The following is a 21,179-nucleotide window of genomic DNA, read 5'->3' as shown; positions in this document are numbered from 1 at the left end:
GTGTAAGTAAATGGATGTCTGAAACTCTTTCGGAAGCAATGTAACGAAACGTTGTAAATCCTTATTACTTTTTTTTTTTTTTTTTTTTTTAGTTTTTATGCTGCTACTCGTAAATCTCTGTATATCGAAACTCTTAAGCCGAACTCTCAGGATTAGTAATTCAGCACGAGTTCGCTCGAAAATGAGCTCTGTAAGTGAACAGCGAGCCAAAAGGCGAGTGCTAATGAGATTGGTGGGCGTGAGGATGAACCATCGGGAGCCCTATTCAGCATAGCGAGTCCCGAACTGTGTCCAATGGAACTATTTTCAAACACAGTCGAGCTTGGAGTCACGAGAAAAAATAGCTCAACGTTGGGATTTTTTTTTTATTTCTTTATATCCCAAATTTGAAATCACTTTTCTAGGCACCCAATGGACGCGTATGTTTAAAAATAGTTCCATTGGATTCAACATCCTCAAATTATCATTGAAAAAAAAAAAAAAACTATTAGAAATATATTCAAGCGTGAGCACTCTTTATTAGTGACATGATCGTTAGTTCTTTGAAACTGAAAATTTTTGCATGTTTCTTCTAACATTCATGATTACTATTACTAGGAGACAAATAGGGTATACGTTCCGATTAATTGAGACTGTTCCGTTTTGAGAACACAGAGTATTGATTCGAACATATTTTTTTCTTTTCTTTTTTTGTTGCAACATGTATAATCGCTATAATTTGCTTCAGGGCAATGATGAATTGTAGTGAAGGTGACTTTAAAGGAGTGTAAACTATTAACAGATGGCAACACATTTCGCCAATCTTTCCAATGTATTTTGTACGAAGCAACAATATTCGCAATAATTGAATATCAACTTAAGACAATGTCCTTTAGCCTAGACAACATAATCGTGGGACGTAAAGCTCAAATATTTCATTTCAGTTCAACTTCAAGAGACTAATATTCAAGTTGTGTCCAAAGACAAACCGAATCAATAATTATACAATAATTCGTGAATTTTTGTCACATTTTGTGTCTTTCATTGAGGGAGTTTTATTATTGGAAACATGTTTCTCAGGAGTAGCAGTAAGTGCTCTCAAAAATGAATAAAACAAAACTTTAAAACGTGATAATTATTCTCTGATTTTTAAATTCAAATTGTCTTTGGATAGAATTTGAATATTCATTTCTTGAATTTCATTTAGTTATTTTGAATATTGTTGCCTTCTACAAAATGCATTGGGAGAATAGGAGAAACGTGCTGTCATGTATTGGTGTTAGTGGAACGTTTACACTTACCTTAATTTATGGACAGCCAACATACAATGCTAAATATATAGACAGCTTTTAGTGGAATGTTTTTATAGTGGATAGATGAGAAGAATAGGCTCACTACTAGGTACATTGAGTGAATTCTACTCACAATTTTCAATTTTAGGAAATCCTGATTTAATGAATGCATTAGAGACTTCAAGCAAGTATTATTTTTCAGACTATACAATAAATACAGTTTTGTTTCACATTTTCATTTTATAGTATTACTAGCAGAATTTATGCAACATTCGAGAAAACTAAATAAATGCGTCAAATATACAGAGTGATCCAAAACAACACCGACAACGTTTGGGAGTTGATTCTTGACACCAAGATAAGACATATATATAACAACCTGGGTGCACAAATGCTTCCTTTCGGAGTTATAGGCTGCCGGAAACATGAAGAAATGGACTTTAAAGGTCGATAACTCCAAAACTATGGGATCTACCGTAGTCGGCTCAAGACTTCATTTAGGAACCAATATGTGCGCTATTCAAAAATACATGTTTCAGACTCTAAGGTACTCACAAAACAGAAGGAGTTTGGCTATGGACTTATAATTTGAAGTACCCACCAACTACCTCTATAAAAATTACTGTGGAAGTATCGCAGGATTGTGAAGCTTTGATATTTGGATAGGGATTATACTAGTTCCTAAGTAAAATCTTGACCTGACTACTGTATCTCCCATAGTTTTGGAGCTATGGATTTCTACAAGTTCATCTTTTCATGTTTTCGACATCCCGTAATTCCGAAAGGAAACATTTGTGCACCCAGGTTGATCTATACTTTTTTCTTATCTTTGTGTCAGGAATCACTTCCCAAACATTGTCGGTGTTGTTTTGAAACACCCCGTATAATGACAAGTAATATTTTAGCATTGCCCTTTTTGATTCTTGTTCTATAGAGAAAACGACTGCGTTGCCTATTTCAGAGGTGCTATGGTTCACTATACAATTTTTACATAGATTTTTAATCCCTCAATCCACTCTCGAGTCGAAAATTAAAAAAACGACTTCGTACGCTATTAGATCAAGTATAGATCTATCAGTGTACAAAAAACTTTTGTCTATTCAAAAATCTGGAGACAGAGACACAACCACTTTATTGGTATAGATTTATTATGACACTGTTAATTGATTTTTTAAAGGGAAAAGAAATGTTTTTTTTTTTTTTTTAATATGTCCCACTTTTAGTTGTTGGATTATGGTCACCCGAACTGACTACTACACTTCCAATAACTACTAACCAAATGTTTACCAAACTAAGTGAAAATAACATGAATCATTAGTGATTATAGATGTCAGCTTACTATTAATATTTTTTGGAGCTCCTCGCTGAGTCAAGAAGAGTCCTATATTCTAGATTCGCTTTGTGGAAATCTTGACAGGTCATTTCCAAGTTCATCTGGACACGAATTTTGACCATTACACGTACTGTCAACTTTCTATCATCTGACAATTAAGTTTCATTGATTTAAATACTGGTTTGACACGTTCATTTGACATTGACGTACAGCGAGAATGTACTTCACTATTTTGAACAGGTTTGTTACATCTACTTATTATTATTATCTTCCAATCAAGAGTTCACATTATATTTTTTTTTTTAAAAAAAAGAAAGAAATGAAAAACATTGTACAGTTCATTTCCATCGAAGCTGATTTTTAAGTTCTAAATAATTGAATGAGAACGGTGTTGTTGCTATGCGAATAAGAGGCACAACAATCGAATTTAAACCTAACGTTTTGTTAGGATAAGAACATAATCTTTGTAAGTAACTTGGAACATGACATATTATAATGCATAAATGGCCTAATCAGCGCCGTAACTTAGATTTTTTTTTTTTCCTGGAGGGGCAAGAATTAATACTTGGGCGCCCTAGAAAAAGTTATTTTGGGCCCTCCCGCAAAATTCGAAAATAGGCCCCTTCTTTCCATCTTCTCTTACTCTCTGTGTGCCCCCGGATACTGTGGGTCCTCCTGCACGCCCCTGTGCCCGTTCCGTACATGACAAATTAATTAATGGGACAATATTGACAAACCTCAAAGACATACGAATAAATATTATTTCTGGAGGATAAATATTATTTCAATAAATAGTAGACACTTTTTATTGAAATGGGTCCACGACTCATTTTTGTTTTATTTAAATTTTGTGTGCTGTTTTGTTTATGTAATGTAGTGAACCTGTTTGATGCTTCATTTATAATTGTATGTTCGTATCGTATATATATAGTAAGAAAATTTTGTCTTAAAGTAGGCCCCCGTCGAACGGCGGGAAGTTTCCCTGAGGACAGTTGCCCCTCTTGCCCCCCCACAAGTTACGGCCCTGGGCTTAATTTAATGTTAAAGCCTGGAGATTTAGTTCAATGGCCCGTAGAATTTATTGCAAACCTTGGAACTCTGGGTACCGCCTAGATATCTGGCAACCCAAGGCCGAGCTCGTAGAGGAGGCAAATCAAACTCGTGGTTATTCGTTCACCCCGATTCAACATTAATCCTCGGATTACCAACGGGAGGGGTTACTTTTTTACCTTCCACAGTATATTATTTTTGTAATTACTCTTCTAATCGTTTCTTTAAAATTGTAAGAAAATAAGTTATTTGCTCAACATCTTTACCTAAAGCGAATACTTTACATTGGTTCAAATTGAACGTTAGTTTGTCTCATAAAATTTGCTATTTTAAGTTGATGGGCACAAAGTACCCCCCTTCCCCCCGTTGCTAGCAGATATAACTGACATTTAGTAGTGTCACTCCTAGATGGCAGTATAATAAATGTATCCGCCTTTTCTGAATTTGGCGGTTGGTCTTATCCCGTGCAGTGTTTCTTCCAGACATGTGTTTTTCGGGAGCACTGCACCCCGGAGTTCTGAGAGTGCCCCCGGAGGAGACCAAAATAATACGTCTATAGTATAATAATAAATAGTACAGCAGTGCTCCCCCCCCCGGAACATTTTTTTTTTCTGAAAGAACGACTGATCCCGTGTACTGTTCATTTTGAGAGTTGCACGTTGGTGTGTCTCATAAATTTGTTACTTTAAATTGGTGAGCACAAAGTACCCCTCGTTGGTAGGAGACGTGACTGATATTTACAATTACCACTCTTAGATGGCAGCACAATAAATAGCTGTTAGTCGTATACTGTGTACTGCTCACTTCAATCTCTGTAGCTTTTTGTGAGAGTTTATAATTTTTTTCTTTTGCGAGATATATTTAATCTTAACAGGTGGGCACAAAACGACCCCCCTTGGTAGTTCGCGTTATAAAAAAAAATACCTAGGTACTGCAAGGGTTAAAGCAAAAAAAATGAGTGATCTCGATATCCCCGTATTTTACAAATACTTACCTGCGCTCAAAACTAGCAAATTTGCGTCATACCTGTTTTCCATATTGAGTAGTGCATATCAGTGTGAACAACTTTTTTTCATTTATGAAAAGCAACAAGTCTCCAGCGAGATCCAGTTCACATACATTTATCTGATCTCTGTTATGAAAATATTGCAAGTATGAGTAGCATGTCTCCAGACATCCGAAAGTTGGTTGCAGGGAGAAGAGAAGGGAGGGGGAACACCAGGGTCGGGAAAGAAACAATAGGTACCCATCTGCTATCCAGATTTCCTTTTGTTTCTTCTGCTTTTTAAAGAACTACAGCATTAGGTAACGCAAGATTTTGTGTACTTACTTTTTAAGTACATAATTATGATTTTTTATTTCTTTTCTTGCGGCCCAGTCTACAGCCTAGGCGACGCCACATTAACTTCGATTTTCAGATTTCTTACAATAATCCTTTCTATTTTGTATATTTCTTGTTTCCCATGTTTTCATATATTTGAGTGACTTAAGTCTCTCATAAGTTGCTTGCTATCATATCGTCTTTTTCTAGTTTTCTCTTTTAAGTAAAACTTAGGGATTATTTTTAAGATCTTAAGGCTGAATAGTGCAGAGCGTTCTGGCAACAATGTTAGGATGTGTTGTCCCATCCTAGACTGCACTCACATTACCAAAAACCTGGCGCCGCCTATGCTCTACAGTACACTAATGATTATTTGGTCCCACTTGAAATATTGAGTTGGACATGCTTGTCTTAGACAAAGCAAGCCCAATACAGTTTAAGCGGAATATCAAGTTAGCGCGAGTCTCAATTTTGAGGATAGCGTGTCCGAGCTCAAGCAATTGCGAATCTTGAGTGAACGTGAGCCTAAGCCCATGCCAGCCGCCTGCGCTGGAATCCAAATCTCGTGGGTGGATATTTTGACTGAGGTGTATCCAGAGATTTTATTCTGTAGTACTACGAGAATGTTACGTCATGGCCGACTTCCTTCCACAAACTCATTCTCAACTTTCACGTTATTTGTTTCCAGCAAAGAATGACTCCACAGCTATACTTGGAACTAAGTTAGCAACGTCCCATGATTATGCTTCGAGGTTTGAGGGGATAATGATAATGAATTAAATGGCGGAATGAAGAACAGGAGGAAACGGAAAATCCCCGAGAACACCCAGACACACGAGTGTTTGTTCACAACAAAGTCCACTTCGCTATGTGAATGCATCAAGTATCGTGGCTGTGGCAGAGGTGGACCTACAATTTAAGGCGGAATCTAAACCATTGTAATGTGTTTTCAATGCTTTCCCACTGGGAATCAAACTTGGGACCCTGTGCACTAAAGACTTTTTTTTTTTTAAACTTCACAGCTATATGATAGTCAATGTGTTGCGTATCTATATTTACCCCATATGATTATTTAAATTTATAGTCTCGTAACATTAATAAATAGTAATAGTGACGATGTATCGGGTATGTTTGAACGACTTTTGTTAGAAGTCAAATACCAGATCTGCAGTCTCAAAATACGCCTTTACAGACTGCAATAACCCGCTAGTCTTTAATTTAGCGCAACATCCAAAAGACAGCAGCTGCAACCCATAAAACTTCTCACAGTATATACATTGAATGCCTGATTATATCCTTAAGGACAAGAGCAGAACTTTTAGTTGTTGACTATTTTCAACAGAGAAAACACCTTATAGTTTTCACATGGTTCAACTACTTCCAACTTGAACGTTCACTTTGTCACGAAAGCTGCGACAGCAACAACGACATTGCTTCTCTTTCGTGCAACGACAAAACACGGAGAAAGTTATCAACCAACACAAAGAACTAAGGGTTCGCTTGTTTCTTATTGCTTCAAGCACTCCTTTCACATTTTGATGTAAGAGCGAAAAAAGAAGAAAAAAAAAGCTCCTTTTACTTTTTTTTTAAAGTACTCAGGGCAATTTCTTCCTTTCATGACTTAATACCATTTCTTTCCTTTTCAATTCATACGTCACTTCACACTACACCACGGAACGATTTCTTTTAAAAATCCGCATCACTCAGAAATCTTCCTTCCTTCCATTCTTCCCTTTTCAATAGGAGGATCAAAGTCCTTTTGCCATTTACTGAGGTTATTACTTCATCTCTTCCATTCGACATTTTCTCCCCAATCAACTTGATAAGAGTTGAATATTCACAAGGAAGAATAGGACTTTACATGATAGAATTTCTTTCTTTATGGTAAATCAGGTACCGCGTACTTCTTACTTGAGTAACTTCATTGACGGAGCAGTTATAATCTGGAATTGTGCCACGCCGAGCGAGTACTAGATATTTTATAATTTCATTTTCAGATTCAGTTTCCAGAAAGCTGACAAATTATATAATGTTTAAAATAAATAAATAAATAAATAAATAAATAGAAATCAATATTTTTATAAAATGCACTAAACAAGAGAAAAATCTTGTTTGATGGAATAAAGTTCATAGGTGTCCAAACTCGCGAGCTTCACGCTCGCGCTCAACCGGACTCGGGCAAGATAATTGAGAGCGAGAGCGAGCCCCCATGTAATAAGTGAGAACGAGCCCAAGCGAGTGCAAACCCAGTTAAGAGAAGTGAGCGTGAGCCCAGTTGAGAGAAGTGAACGCGAGTCTAGTTGAGAGAAGTAAACGCGAGCCAGTTGAGAAAAGTGATCGCGAGCCCGAGTGAGCGTGAGTCCAGTTAAGAGAAGTGATCACGAGTCCGAGTGAGCGGGAACTTAGTTGAGAGAAGTGGTCGCGAGCCTAGTTGAGACAGGTGAGCGCGACGCCGAGAGGGCGAGCCCAGTCGAGAGAAGTGAGCGCAAGCCCGGGTGAGTACGAGTCTAGTTGAGACAGGTGAGCGCGAGCCCAGTGCAAAATGCACATCTATGGTAAAATGGAGAAATGGGGAAAGGACATTCAGTGCTCTTCCTAATGTTGAGGGCTTAAGTTATTTTTTTGAGTATCACGGAAGTGGTTCGCTATAATCCATTACAATCAATCACAACCAATGCCCTTAGTCTTAGTTGAATTTCATTTTATCCCACAAAAAGAAGAAATTATTGCGCATCTTGATGCATTTCATAAAAGAACTGTTTTCAAAAGTTTTCTTTTTCGGTTATTACTTTTTATTGTGTTTCCAGATTCAGTGAGTTCTTGATTGAATCTTAGGAGAAATTTTGTTGTAGGTACTAATTATATTAATAAATAAAAACACTGGTTATCTGTTATAATCTTAATGATTCGACGAAAGAACTTGTTTTTTTAGTTTCATTATGGAACGTAATACTTAGTATCTAACTTTTCCATTAGAGGTGTCAAATAAAAGTCATCTACTGAAGTAATGCTTAATAAACTTACGTTCAGCATACCTAACCTTCAATATGTGGAACCCCCATAGCCCGAAATCGTTCGTTAGTAATCAGTGCTCGAAGTGGAGAAGAAACAGAGGCGGTATATTTTATTATGAATTTGACTCGACATACCGGCTATCTAAATGTTGAAATACAGTGAGTGTATGTTGTCTAAAAGATTGTATTTCTATTTACGTAAAGACTAAACTATTGGACAGCTTCCCTGTAGTTACGAGGGGGAGGACATGGAAAGATTTTGCTCCCCCGCCAACAACTTTCTGAAAAAAAAAATATATACTGTATATATATATTCCCTTATATTGTATTATAGAGAATTATACACGAAAATTCTCAAAAACCGACTTTTTATATTAACAATTTTCTGCGGGTAAACTCCCATACCGTCACTCGGCTGAACGGTATTCCAAACTCCCGGAAGATCCGCCTCCACAGCAGACAACCCCTAAATCCGCCTATACTAAAATCACGACATTTATATGCGTTAAGGCAAGAAGACACACATATACATAATAAAGAAACAATTCAACATGGCACATCAAAATATAAACTAGGCAAACTTCTTTGAAGACACTTCATTTTAAAAACAAAAGGTAAGAAAAAGGTAACAAAAATGTCGGTGTTGTCAACTTAAAAATTATTTCTACATAAGAAATAAAATCTTTTTACGTGCAAAGCTATTTGTCAATTACTGTATATAAAAATGAATTTGTTAAAGTCATTTAGCATCTACTCTTCAGTGACGGTATGTCTTCATCAATGAAAAACCGGAGGCGGTATGCCTTCATCACTGAAAAACCAGAAGTGGTATGGCATACCACCGCATACCGTCTCACTTCGACCACTGTTAGTAATGCTTAATAAACTTACTTCAACATACCTAATCTTCAATACGTGGACCCTCCATAGCCTGAAATTGTTCAGGAATTTGGAATCCAGTTTGAACAATTTCATATGGAGAACCATCTTAGTGGTAGAACATCAGAAATAAATCCATTATAGAGATCAGCATCAGAGCAAAAACAAGAATTCCCATTGAACTTCTTATTCTCGAAAGGACTTCCTATCAGAGCGAAGTACAACAATCCATTGCTATAAAGGTGAATTCATCATGACGCACTTCGCCACATTCCATATAAATACATATTTTCCTGACTTCACAAATTGCGGTCCAAATCGCTATTATTTGAGTGGCTCCACACCTTGGACCACCCTGTATGTATTATTATATCAACAACGACAATTTCAGTTTTCTGTTTTCGTGTGACGGCTCCTGCCAAAAGCTTTCATTTCTAATTCTCACGGTGGTCGCTCACTGGATATTAATATTTCAAATCCAATAGCTATAAATCGGTAATAAAATTGGCGTTAATTTAGCTGTTTCTCCAAACGCTTTTGAGACAGCGCAATGAAATTCGCCACATCATTTCCGACTCCGAATTTCCTCTCGGAATGAAATATTCATTCTCCTCCCTTTGCTAATTTCATGGTTTATCACCTACTCACCCAACCGATAAGTCTGTATAAATGAAAATTGTTCACTTAACTATTCAGATAATGATACAAGGAAATAATTTAGTCCTCTTTTAATTAAAAATAAGAGACGTGAGAGGGCATGATTTGGATTCTGTAGACAGAATTTTGTTCAAGAAGCCAAGATAAGTTGAACCTGTAATCATAGACGTGTATAGATTGCAAATAGGTCAATTATGTAAACTGAATCAAGCATGTCACACTTTACAGTTATTAATGATGAAAAATTCATTAGACTAGTATTCGAGCGCTAGAACACAACTCCACCTACAAACAAACTACTCATTCAGTTCTCTTTTCTTCTTCTTCTTTTCTTTGTGAGACGCTCATTTGGTTTATTGCAGTTTAATGTCCCTTCTCGGCTCCAGAGCTATATAAGACGGGACCTACTCTTTCGGACACGAAGGGGCAGGATTATTATTATTATTATTATTATTATTATTATTATTATTATTATTATTATTATTATTATTATTATTATTTTCGAATAATATACATCTTCAGGACGAAACTGATCCCCACCAGTAAATTACTCGCTCTGAATATACACGAGAGAAATGAATTTTGCTACAGTGTAGAGCTGTTTGAAGACCCTTGGTGTAGAGGGAAAATATAAGTACTTTCTTTGGGGAAATCTATGAAAAACCTTACATTTAAAATTTGGATTTCACACGTTGCAGCTACGTAATCTACAAATCTCTTCACAAATAGAACACACACACAGGCCTATTCGTTTTAAATTTAATGTTCTAATGTTAGGCACCTACTCTACATAGGGTCGGTTTAAGAATTTTAATTTTGGGTAGGCCTGCTTCCTCGCTTATGGATACGTATCTACGTACATTTGATTGCTTAATGACAGTAGGAAATTACTTTCACACTAGTAGTTGATGCTATTTGTTAAATAATTATCTACCATTAACATAAATAATGGAAAATACATTTACTCTTTATTGTATCTTTTAGTGTTTATATATTTTTCAAAATTTTTCAGTAGGCCTGTGCCTACCCGGTCTATACGCTATAGCCGCCACTGACTCTACAGTGCACCTGGATTTTTTTTATTTAAAAAAAAAAACTACAGAGGTTAAGTTCTCCTATTGAGGTAAAGAGAGCAGCGGAAGAAGAATACAGAAAAGAATACTGATTTTTATCTGATATTTACTTTTGATATAACTAAGAGCGGTTAATAGTGTAAAAAGCATTTTATGAATTGGGTGCATACTCCATCATATGGAAAATGCGTAGTTGTGTAGCGAGTCTGTGCAAATAATGTTAAGTGGTTGAGATAGTCAATGAATTATAGATAAATGTGGAAAAGGGTGTACAATTGATAAAACGAAGTACTGGATGGAATGTATTCGCTTGAAGTTTAAGAGAGATAATTGGATTGCAAGTAAACCAAAGAAAGAAAAATAAAGTTTTAGTTGCAAGTAAATGCAATAAGCTGATTAGCGAGAGTTAAGAGGTCGTATCACTGCGAAATTAAAATACCGTTTAATTTTACAGTAATTATCTGATATCTTTAAATAGACAAAATATAATCCAAATGTGGAACAAGATCGCCCTAGACAATATTATCTTGCATGAGGTACCGTTATCACGAGTCCCCAGTAGCTTTACGTTTGCAGCCATTTAGAAACGCGAAAATAAATGCCGATTTTCTAAAACGCTAGAAATCGAAAGCAGGTAAGTGAGTCATGATAACGGTATTTCATGTAAAATAATATTGTCTAGGGCGATCTTGTTCCACATTTTGATTATCTTTTATCTATTTGAAGATATCGCATAATTACTGTAAAATTAGCGGTATTTTAATTTCGCCGTGATGGGGCCTCTTAAGATGACAGTATGTTGCCATTTTTGTAGTACGGTAGTGCTCCTTGATCAGTTTCAACAACCACAAGAAACATATTTAATCTACAATCTGCGTTGAAACCCTAGTAAATTTACACTGACTACCAACAAGGCCATGAAGCGTGAAAATCAATTCAAACTCGAATTCAATTTGTTTTTCTTACGAATATAAAGTTTTCTTCATTAATTACATCTTTCCTCGAAACGAAAGGAATAAACTTATGGAAATCTTAAGTAATTATATGAAAGAAGGCTTTCCTAATTTCAATATCAAGCACAAATGATTTCCTGATTTTCCTATGTCGCCGCTGTTCTAAATGTTCGAAAAAGTTTCTTAAAAATAAGAAATGGTTCGTTTATACTACGTAACGACCAGTGGCGTATTTACGATTTTGTTTCGGGAGGGTATTTGCTGATTTTACTCCTGGGAATGTGAAAATTCTGCAAGATATTTCATTTACTTTAAAATAGTAAATAAAATTTCGGGGAGCGCTTAAGCCCGGAAGCCTCCCTTAAAAAATGAAATCTTTAAGTTTTACGTCCCACGTTATGCCGGTTAGGTTAAAGGAGAAGGAAGTCCCCTTAAATACGCCACTGGTAACGACTATAGATATTGTTACTAGTAATACTAATAATCTTAATATACTATTTGCAAAAAATCTTGAATGTAATTCGAATAATAAAATAAACAACTGCAGAATGATTATTCAAATACTTAAACATCATGTTCGAAAATCTGTTAATTGAAAATTCAAATAATTTTATTTACAGCTACTATACAAAGTACAAATACCTCGATTTGGATTTGATTTAACTTTAGCGCTCCGTTCAGCAGCGAGGCTATACGAGATGTGGACCTACAGTTTTACGTTAAGTTATTCTTATTTGTTGTGTTCGTTAAACATTTCATATGAGGATTCAACCAAAGAACATCTTGTTGTAGACTTCAATATTCTTAAACAATCGTATATACACTATGTCTTAGACATGTCCTGAGACGAATATGAAAGGAACCAAGAGCTAGGAAAATATGAGGGAAAGAGAATAAGAACCAGGGACGAACATAAGATTCTTTTCCAAGCGGAAGAGGAAAAGGAAAAAAACCAAAAATAGGCGAAGTCGTGAATGCACACACCTTCAAATATACAATGCTTCACATAAAACAACAATTATTTACGCAAAGTGCATAACTTGATTAACTACAGTAAATATATATAGTATTTAATATAAATAGTATATTAAATAGCAGGGATGGAAAATGAACCGGTTCTTGTGAAAACGCTCCGGACAGGTTCCTATCTTTGACATGGGTTCTTGGTGCATGAACCGGTTCTTTTTCCATCCCTGTTAAATAGTATTAGAGTAAGCAAATCTATTGTTTTCACGTGTATTTGAAAGAATTCGAAAACCCAGAGGAGTACAATTGCTATTTCTCCCCCTATTCTCCCTCCCTGAGGAAACCCATGGTTAGAACCTAAAACCAATAATCCAGCTCTTCCCTATAATTATACACAAACAAATATTTGACGCCACCACCTCTGTTATCCTATTAGCCCTAAATTTTTCACTTTGTATATTTGCATTTTATAACGAGTGTCAGATGTTTGTAAAAGTATATCGGTACAATATGTAAAGTTTTACTTAAAAATCTTGTCTGAGAGACCATACCTACATATAGTTGGAATTAAATAAAATAACTATTGATTTTCTTTGATGAATTAATATCTTTATTTAGAGCCAAAGTACTAGAAATTCCTATGAATGATTACCATAATACGATGTTCTAAAGCAAACAGGGTAGCAGGGCCGGATTAAGAGAGGGAATTTGGGGGGGCTGTAGCCGTGGGCGTCCAGGTGGATGAGGGCGTCCACTCTGATCAAAAGCTCAGCTGGCTGTCTAAAAAAATATATCATATAAGATACAATCATCCTCATCATAAGATAAAATATGACCAAAAATATGAAACACATCCCTTAACTTTCCTACTATACTTTCACAGAAATGTATTAGGCGAAGTCAACAGGGGCCACATATTTTTTTCTAGCCCCGGGGCCTCCAGATGGGTTAATCCGGTCCTGCAGGGTAGCGAAGATTCTTGTGAACAAGACTGTACATAAATTAATACTGTATTTATTGTAGCTTTAAATGTGATCAACAAACTTCATTTGTGTATTAAAAAAAAAAAAGGCATTGCACCATATAATTCATTGTTTTATTTACGTTATATCTCGGTGCGCTAAACCAATATTTTCTGCGTTTTATCTGTAGAATAAGGCTGAGAGAAGCAAACAAAATATTTATAATGAGCACCAAGAAAGAAAGGGAAAAAAACATTGTGCACTGAAGAAGGTAAACAGTTATAATGTCCCTGCTGGCAAGATTCGAATCTATTCCCCGACCAACTAAACGTTAAATATATGTCTAATGTCTCACGACCTCAGCTGAAAGTTAAAATTTACGCTCATATCAGAAAAAAAAAAATGGTTCACGTTAATTTAATCGGATAATTTCGTTAGAACTTGTGACGTTAGTAAACTCATGCTGAAATTTGTGCTAGTACAAGAGCAAGAGATCATACAATATCATATAATTATATAACACCATATTAGCAATATTAATAATAGACGAAGTTAATAAACAAACGAACAACAATGAAAATTGGGAGCCGTGATGGCTCAGTGGCAGAATATTCACCTCTGGTGCATGAGATCCTTGATTTGATTTCAGCTCGCGCCAAGTGACCTTTGTGATGGACAAACATCGTGTGCGTGGGTTTTCTCGGAATTCTCCCGTTTCCTCTAACTTTTTTATTCCACCATTTCACTCATTTCTGATCATCACCGTCTCCTTTAGCCTAGCCAGCATAACCTGAAACATACAACTTAAAGATTTCATTTCATTTCGTTTCAACAACGGAAATCAAGGAACACTGTGCACTCAGATGTTTCCTGTACAGAAAACTTTCATGGATAGAGGGTGACATTCTAGTCTCGCATTTTATTGAGTAGTGAAATAGCTTGGTCAAAGTCACACTTCAACCGAGGCTGCAGCAACTATAGTACATTACACTATTAAGAAACTACACATTTTTACTCATATAACTGTAACACAGAATCATTACATGTATTATAACCATCTACGACGTATGGGCGTAATATGGCACATCACGGAAGAAGCTAAGAGTACCTTCAGCAGCAACTTCTATTTTATTTTCTCCGCTACATCATGTCCCATGTGAAAGGAGCAGTGGGGCATAATTTTTCCACACTCTTACTCCAACAAATATTGCTACTAATTCTAATACAGTCCTCAACGGAAATCATTAATTTAAGTAGACAAAGATTTAATTATGAATTTGTACGGAGTTAGCCTACTACTGTGTAATGAGCTAAATCACAAATCAGAAGAGAAGCCAGGACACTAAATCACCTTAAATCACTGGTGCCCCTTGATTCTCATTTGTTGCCTTCCCTCACACCCTGATAACGTTACAACAAACATCACTCTCTCTAATTGTCTCTGATATATTAATGTCAATAAACACAGACAAATTGACTTGTAATTTGTTGCACCCTGCTGTTCGTTAACACACAATGATCTCGGCCAATGTAAACACATGCATAGACAATGAGGTCTTACACTGCGTCTATTTATCAACATGAAGTTATAGAAAATCATGGCAAATTCTTTTTTCTTCTTGCTTTTTAAGTGTGGACACTTCACAATATGAAAGATGGTATCTTTCATTTAAGGGTCTTCACCACAGCGAAATTAAACTACCGCTAATTTTAGAGTTTTTCTGTAATATCTTCAAAACAAATAGAAATATTCGAAAAGGAGAAACGTAGTGACTAGACAATACGATTATGCATGTAATACCTTTACAATTCACCTATCTGCTTTTGGTATGCCGCTATTTACAGAACCCACAAAAAAATTATAAATCTATCAACAGTTGCAAATCAAAAGCAGATAGATCAGTTGTGAAAACGGTATCACAAGTAAAATCTTGTCTAGTTCCCTACGTTTTTGCTTTTCGAATATTTTTATTTGTTTTGAAGATATTACAGAAAAGCTCTAAAATTAGCAGTAGTTTAATTTCGCTGTAGTAAAGATCCTTAAGCCTCACGTCACTACTTTGTATTTAGAGCCGCAGTGGCTCAGTGGTAGAGCGTTCACCTCTGGTGCGTGGATCCCTGGAACGATCCCAGCTCGCGCCAAGTGGTAGACAAACACCGTGTGCATGGGTTTTCTCGGGGTTCTCCCGTTTCCTCCCACTTTATTCATTCCATCCATTTCTCATTATCTCCTTTAACTTAGCCTGCATAACCGTAGGACGTTAAAACTGAAAACAAGAAGGGAAAATACGCAAACTTTTCAAAATTTTACACGTAGAATAATGTAACATGTATTAGCACCTTTCAATGTACAGTAAAACCTGTCTTCAGTGAACACCTATCCTTAATAGAAACATCTTGGGTCCCGTGAATTTTCGTATAAATGATTTTAAATCTAACGTAATTAAATCTGTATTAAGCGAAACCTATTCACCGCGAAATGCCTTTCTGACTGATTTTTTTTTTTTTTTTTTTGGTCTTAAAAATGCAGTATCTTCGACTGCTTTCTAATTTTCAATTTTCATTTTGCTTTTAGAAGTGAATATAAATCATAATTATCTATCGCAGAATAAATATTATTTTAATATTTTTTGAATTTATGTATCATGCTTTAAGCTAAAAGAGCAATGAAATGAACAACGATAAGGAAATTAATGGTGAAACGGTGCAGATTCTGACGTGATGGTAGTGATCCATTATGATTTTGTCCGTCGAGGTAAAACGAATGCTAAATGTTACAGTGGCGAACTTCTTGAAATGCAGCGCAAACTTCTCCACAAGTATCCAGCAATGGCCAGCAGATATGATGTTCACACGTTGCATAACAATGCACGCCCATATGTCTTTTAAAGGTAGAAGAAATCCTTCCTCAACCACCGTCGTCTTCTCATGTGTCTCCCACTCACTGCCACCTCTTCCATCATTTCAACCACTTCTTGGCGGAGAATTTCCGTGATTACCATTCGGTGCAACATGTGGCTGAGGATTTCTTCGAATGGATGGACATTTCAATCGCGCCATTTCAAAATATTATAATTTTTAGAAATTCGGTCATTTAACACACAATGATAATTAATATAATCTTCTAGTATGTCATATTTTAGTAAACCAAACCAGTTTTTCTATTCATTTCTGGTTTTCTTTCTTGGAGTTCCGTTATATAGTTATTTATTTTCATTATACGTATTACATTAAACCATACATATTTTCAGAACTGGAGTGTTTGACATTTATAATATTTTAGGTTTGATATATGAATTACTGGCACCAGAATTACACTTAACTGAATTTCCACCTATAAAAATAATAAGCACTTACCTGTTTGCCCATAAGCGAAAATACATGCATTGTAGCCTTGGAAAGCATTGTCGAGAATATCCCTCCCAAGGCAATCGAATACAATTTCTTGGCTGGCGAAACGTGCGTGGTCGCTGTCCAACGAATAAAAACAGTGGTCGAAGGCAAAACTTTTTGGTTGTTTTCTGCAAGTAAAAGAAGAACACTTATTAAGTAACTTCATATTTACATAGTGCAGTGTAATACTGATATATAACTTGAAATACAATTATACGATTATGCAATTATACAAAAAAAACGTATGAAATACAATTATATAACAGTTTATAACAAATAGCATTGAGTTGAGTTGATTTTCAGTTTAGTGTTCCTTCCAGCTGCGAGGCTATTATGAGACGTAAACCTACAGCTTAACGTGAGATCCGAACCACATGAGCTCCCGCCTGGAATCGAACCTAATTCTACCACGCCAAAAGTGTGTACATTAACCTGTTACTAAGCAAGAACAAGATCAAGTTGAAACCCCTAGAAGTCACAGCCCTCTAAAGGATACGGTGTAGAACAATTACATGCTGGACGGGAAACACAGAGGGTGTTACAATATCAGAAGAAAATGAATTATCCGCACATCACATTTTTCGAAATTGTGTTGAGAGTTCTATCTGCAACTTTAACTTTCCTTAGTATCGTTTATTAAACTTGACACAAAAATATACAAAATAGTAGGCTTCTTCACTGCAGTTCTTGCTTCAAAATGCAACTACATAAATATATGGTTATTTTTGGTAGTTAAAACACAAAAATTTAAACTTGAAGGGTAAAGACATACCGAAGATACCTCGGGATCGAGGTCGAGGTTTAAGTCACGGTTGCACCCTCGATACTGGCACAAACACATGGTTTCAAATGGGTAAGCGCATGCCAAAGATTTACGCTACATCGCGACATAGAGGTCGACCGCGAGGGTGAATTAGTGGCCGCGATGATAGACAACCGAGTTTGTTTTTACATCGATGTTCAGCAGAAGCATCGCTGTGGCTCTTTGCTCATTGGTTCTCCCTGAAACGCTGCCCGGAATAAAGTCTTCATTTGTTTAGAATTTCGTGTGCAGAGGATTGTGTGTGTCTTATGTTCGAAAGGTTTTGCTGCACTATTAAATTTGATTATGAAAGACATATTAATAGAACCAGTGGGGAATGTTCCAGCAATATGGGACAAGAAACACAAATAAGATCATAATAGACACGTTTTAAATAGAGAATAGAAGAAAATAGCAACTGAAATGAGAATGTCTGATAAGTTATTCATATTTATTTGAGAAGTATATTGTAACTTATTATATAAGGTAGTGACGGTTACAGAGAGGAGGCTTTCGGACTGAAGTCCGTAAATTGTGGAATTTCTAGAGAAAAAAGAAGCTACTGTTAATCATATCTATGCTTAAAAACTCCACGCCCCTCCCCCAATTCCAAGATTAATAAAAAAAAAGTATTTCTTCTCAATTCGTTATTGATATAAGGTAAAGAAATACCTGTAGACAGGCACGTATCCATAGGAAGGAAACGTCAAATAATGAAATTGCAGTGACGAAACTTCATTTGCTGAAGTTAATACCCCCTCCACCTCGCAACCTGAAGACTAACCTGTTTTTAATTTTACTGGGAAATGATTTCTCGCCTGAGTGATGAAAGAGGGCATTACTTCACAAAAAATTGAAAAAGGTAAAAAAAAAAGTCTTTGATTTATTGGACAAGAGATGGGACTCACAATATTTTTGCGAAACACGAGATGAGACTTTGGGATTTCTCATGTCTCGTCTCGTGGGTCCATCCCTATTTATAAACTGTTTGGTCCTTTGAATTTCAAAATGTGTTTTCGTAGTGATTTTTATGCACTGACGGAATAATTTAAAACGCGTCATAGTAATGTTTCTCCTCAAACTGAGAACTTACAGCGAGGATGCGACCTCTTCACTATGTGCGCCCTTCATCCATCTAGACCTAGACACCAAAGTAGCGACTGCGACTTAAACTTTGACCTCGATCGCGAGGTATCTTCGGTATGTCTTTACCCTAAGATTAGAAACTGTAATAAGACTTCATTCCTTCATGTTTATTCCTCTAAACATATAAGCATTGTTTAAGATAGATTTATAGAAGTTTCCTGTGCTTCTTTTGTACTGTAATGCTCATAAAAGACATCACTTGCTGCGCTTTTCCGAACATCAACACGGAGTCGTGTATTTAAAAAGAGTGTAACGCGAAATATAAAACGTGTTTTAATAATAATAATAATAATAATTTTCAGCTCATTATGCCCTTTTGCTCTGTGCTGTTATATAGACGATAAAAAAGAAACAGTGGCGTACATAAGAGGGTTCAGGGTTTAAACCTCTCCTTAAGGAAGATATGAAAAAAAAAATACGCATACACAGAAAAATCATTCGTCCTGAACGCGTATATGATTGAGTGCTTTATCCCCCGTTGATGAAATTCTTCCTACACTAATTAATTAACGCAGTGTCATTAATAAACCTGCATTCGCATCGCATGATGCAGAAATCAAATCAATCCTGAGCACGTACTGTTGTTAGAAACCACAATTTTTCCTTTTATACAAATATATATATATTTTTTTTCAACTCAATAGTTTAAAGGCTACATGCAACTTAACAATCCGCTAAAACACTACTTGATTTTCTCCAGGTATTTCCATTCAAAACCGCTGCTGACACTGCATATCATAGATATACTCTTTTGCTAGAATACACTCACTCCGTAGCGTGTCATCTGTCATTCTGACTTTCGACACCACAACATACTAAATGATGTTACTAAATGCGTCGGCAAACCAGCATGAACAAACCATAGGAGGCATTGGGAAATGTCAGAATGATAAATGCTACCAACTAATCAACTTAAATTTAACTTACAACGAAAAAATCTTCTAAAGCATAATGTGCTGATTGATTATTAAGAATAACAAACCAACAGTGGTTTTATTTTAAATCTTGTTTCTTTTCATACAAAGATATGTATACAAAAATATAAGCCATGGAAAGATATTAAAAATACATAATCACTTCAATGTCACAAGGTAGGCTCAATCACAGCTAAATAATCAATATTCTGCATTTGGTGTGAAAGGTCGGAGTTCGCTTCCTAATGGGAGTCTATGGTATGGATTAAATGTTAAATTATAGATTCAGGTCCAATGTACGATATAAGGTGCTGACGAAAGATTATTTAAAACATGAACTAAAGCGAATTTTCAACATTCTCCTACTATTTTAAAAAATAATCCATACATTTTTAGTTGAGACCATGAAAACATTTTAATAAGTACGTATTGACTGTCGAAAAGAACGCTAAAATAGCAGACTTTATATGCAAAGTTTGTGGATCTATCAGAAGTGATACACTAGTACATCCTTAACGTCAAATTCATGTAACACTGAGTAAACACTTTTGTGTGTGGTATCGGAATTGACTTTTTTTCATTGAGCACTGCCCTTAAGCAGTATTGCCACTTTCAGGGGAAAGTTACTAACTAAGGAATTCAACTTCCAAGATGGAACAAAAAAAAAAAAATCATTTTTCCGATTGGTGTCTTCTAGTCGATTTTTAAAAGACGATTTGGCGACTCGCTTGCCCATTTAGCGACTCTTAGGCTACGAACAATTTGTTCTGTGATGAAGCATTGTTAGTTCGAAGCAGTTTTGATACATGTTTCCTTTATTTATTTATTTATTACTTCTTTTTTGTTTGTTTTAATCAGCGCAAGCGATGAAGAATTGGGTAACTATACAACTCCGTCCTCCTCTCCACAATTCCATTTTGTCTTGTTATTCCTGGCCCTCTAACGGACAATAATTCCAACCCTCAAACTGTAGTTTGCTGTTCTCCCGCTAAAAGGCAGAAGTAAAATAACATTATCGATAGAAGAGCGAGTAGATTTAAAAGAGTGAGTTAAAGTAAAGTGGGTGTTAGATATTATTTTTCCTTTTCGGACAGTTTTTACTATTTTTTTTTTTTTTTTTAAAATTTTAAATCGTACAATGCAAGTACTAGCTATATGGTGTTAATTGTGTTGGAAGTATTATGCTCCAAATTTTAACAGCTTTTAACTCAAAACTGGAGTGGTTCCATCTGTTGTTAGCGACTTTTTCTGTGAATGTTTTGGTACCATTGTCCTCACATTCACTAATCGGCTTACAGCGATGTTGTCAGCGTTGTGATGTGGGAATTTGATTTGCCTGATATGCTGTATTGCTCACAGTGAAACGAGAATCTTATCAACATTTCGCAATATTCACCCACTGAAACCAAATCTCTCACCAGAGTTTTGGGAACAGCGCTTCACAA

General features: G+C 35.9%; 1 protein-coding gene across 3 annotated transcripts in view; it reads right to left on the bottom strand.

The window, feature by feature from the left end:
• Khc-73 (Kinesin heavy chain 73) overlaps window positions 1-21,179 on the bottom strand; it is a 571,786-nt gene that overhangs the window by 242,536 nt on the left and 308,071 nt on the right. For all 3 annotated transcript variants that reach the window (XM_081755750.1, XM_081755751.1, XM_081755752.1), the window contains exon 3: window positions 16,837-17,000. In XM_081755750.1, the coding sequence (XP_081611876.1) occupies window positions 16,837-17,000 (164 nt within the window). The remainder of the gene's footprint in view (window positions 1-16,836; window positions 17,001-21,179) is intronic.

Source organism: Thermobia domestica, chromosome 4 (genome assembly GCF_964235325.1).
Source record: "Thermobia domestica chromosome 4, izTheDome1.hap1.1, whole genome shotgun sequence".
Classification (NCBI taxonomy): Eukaryota; Metazoa; Arthropoda; class Insecta; order Zygentoma; family Lepismatidae; genus Thermobia; species Thermobia domestica.
Note: the sequence above shows the minus strand (reverse complement) of the source record. Positions and strands in the feature narration are given on the sequence as shown.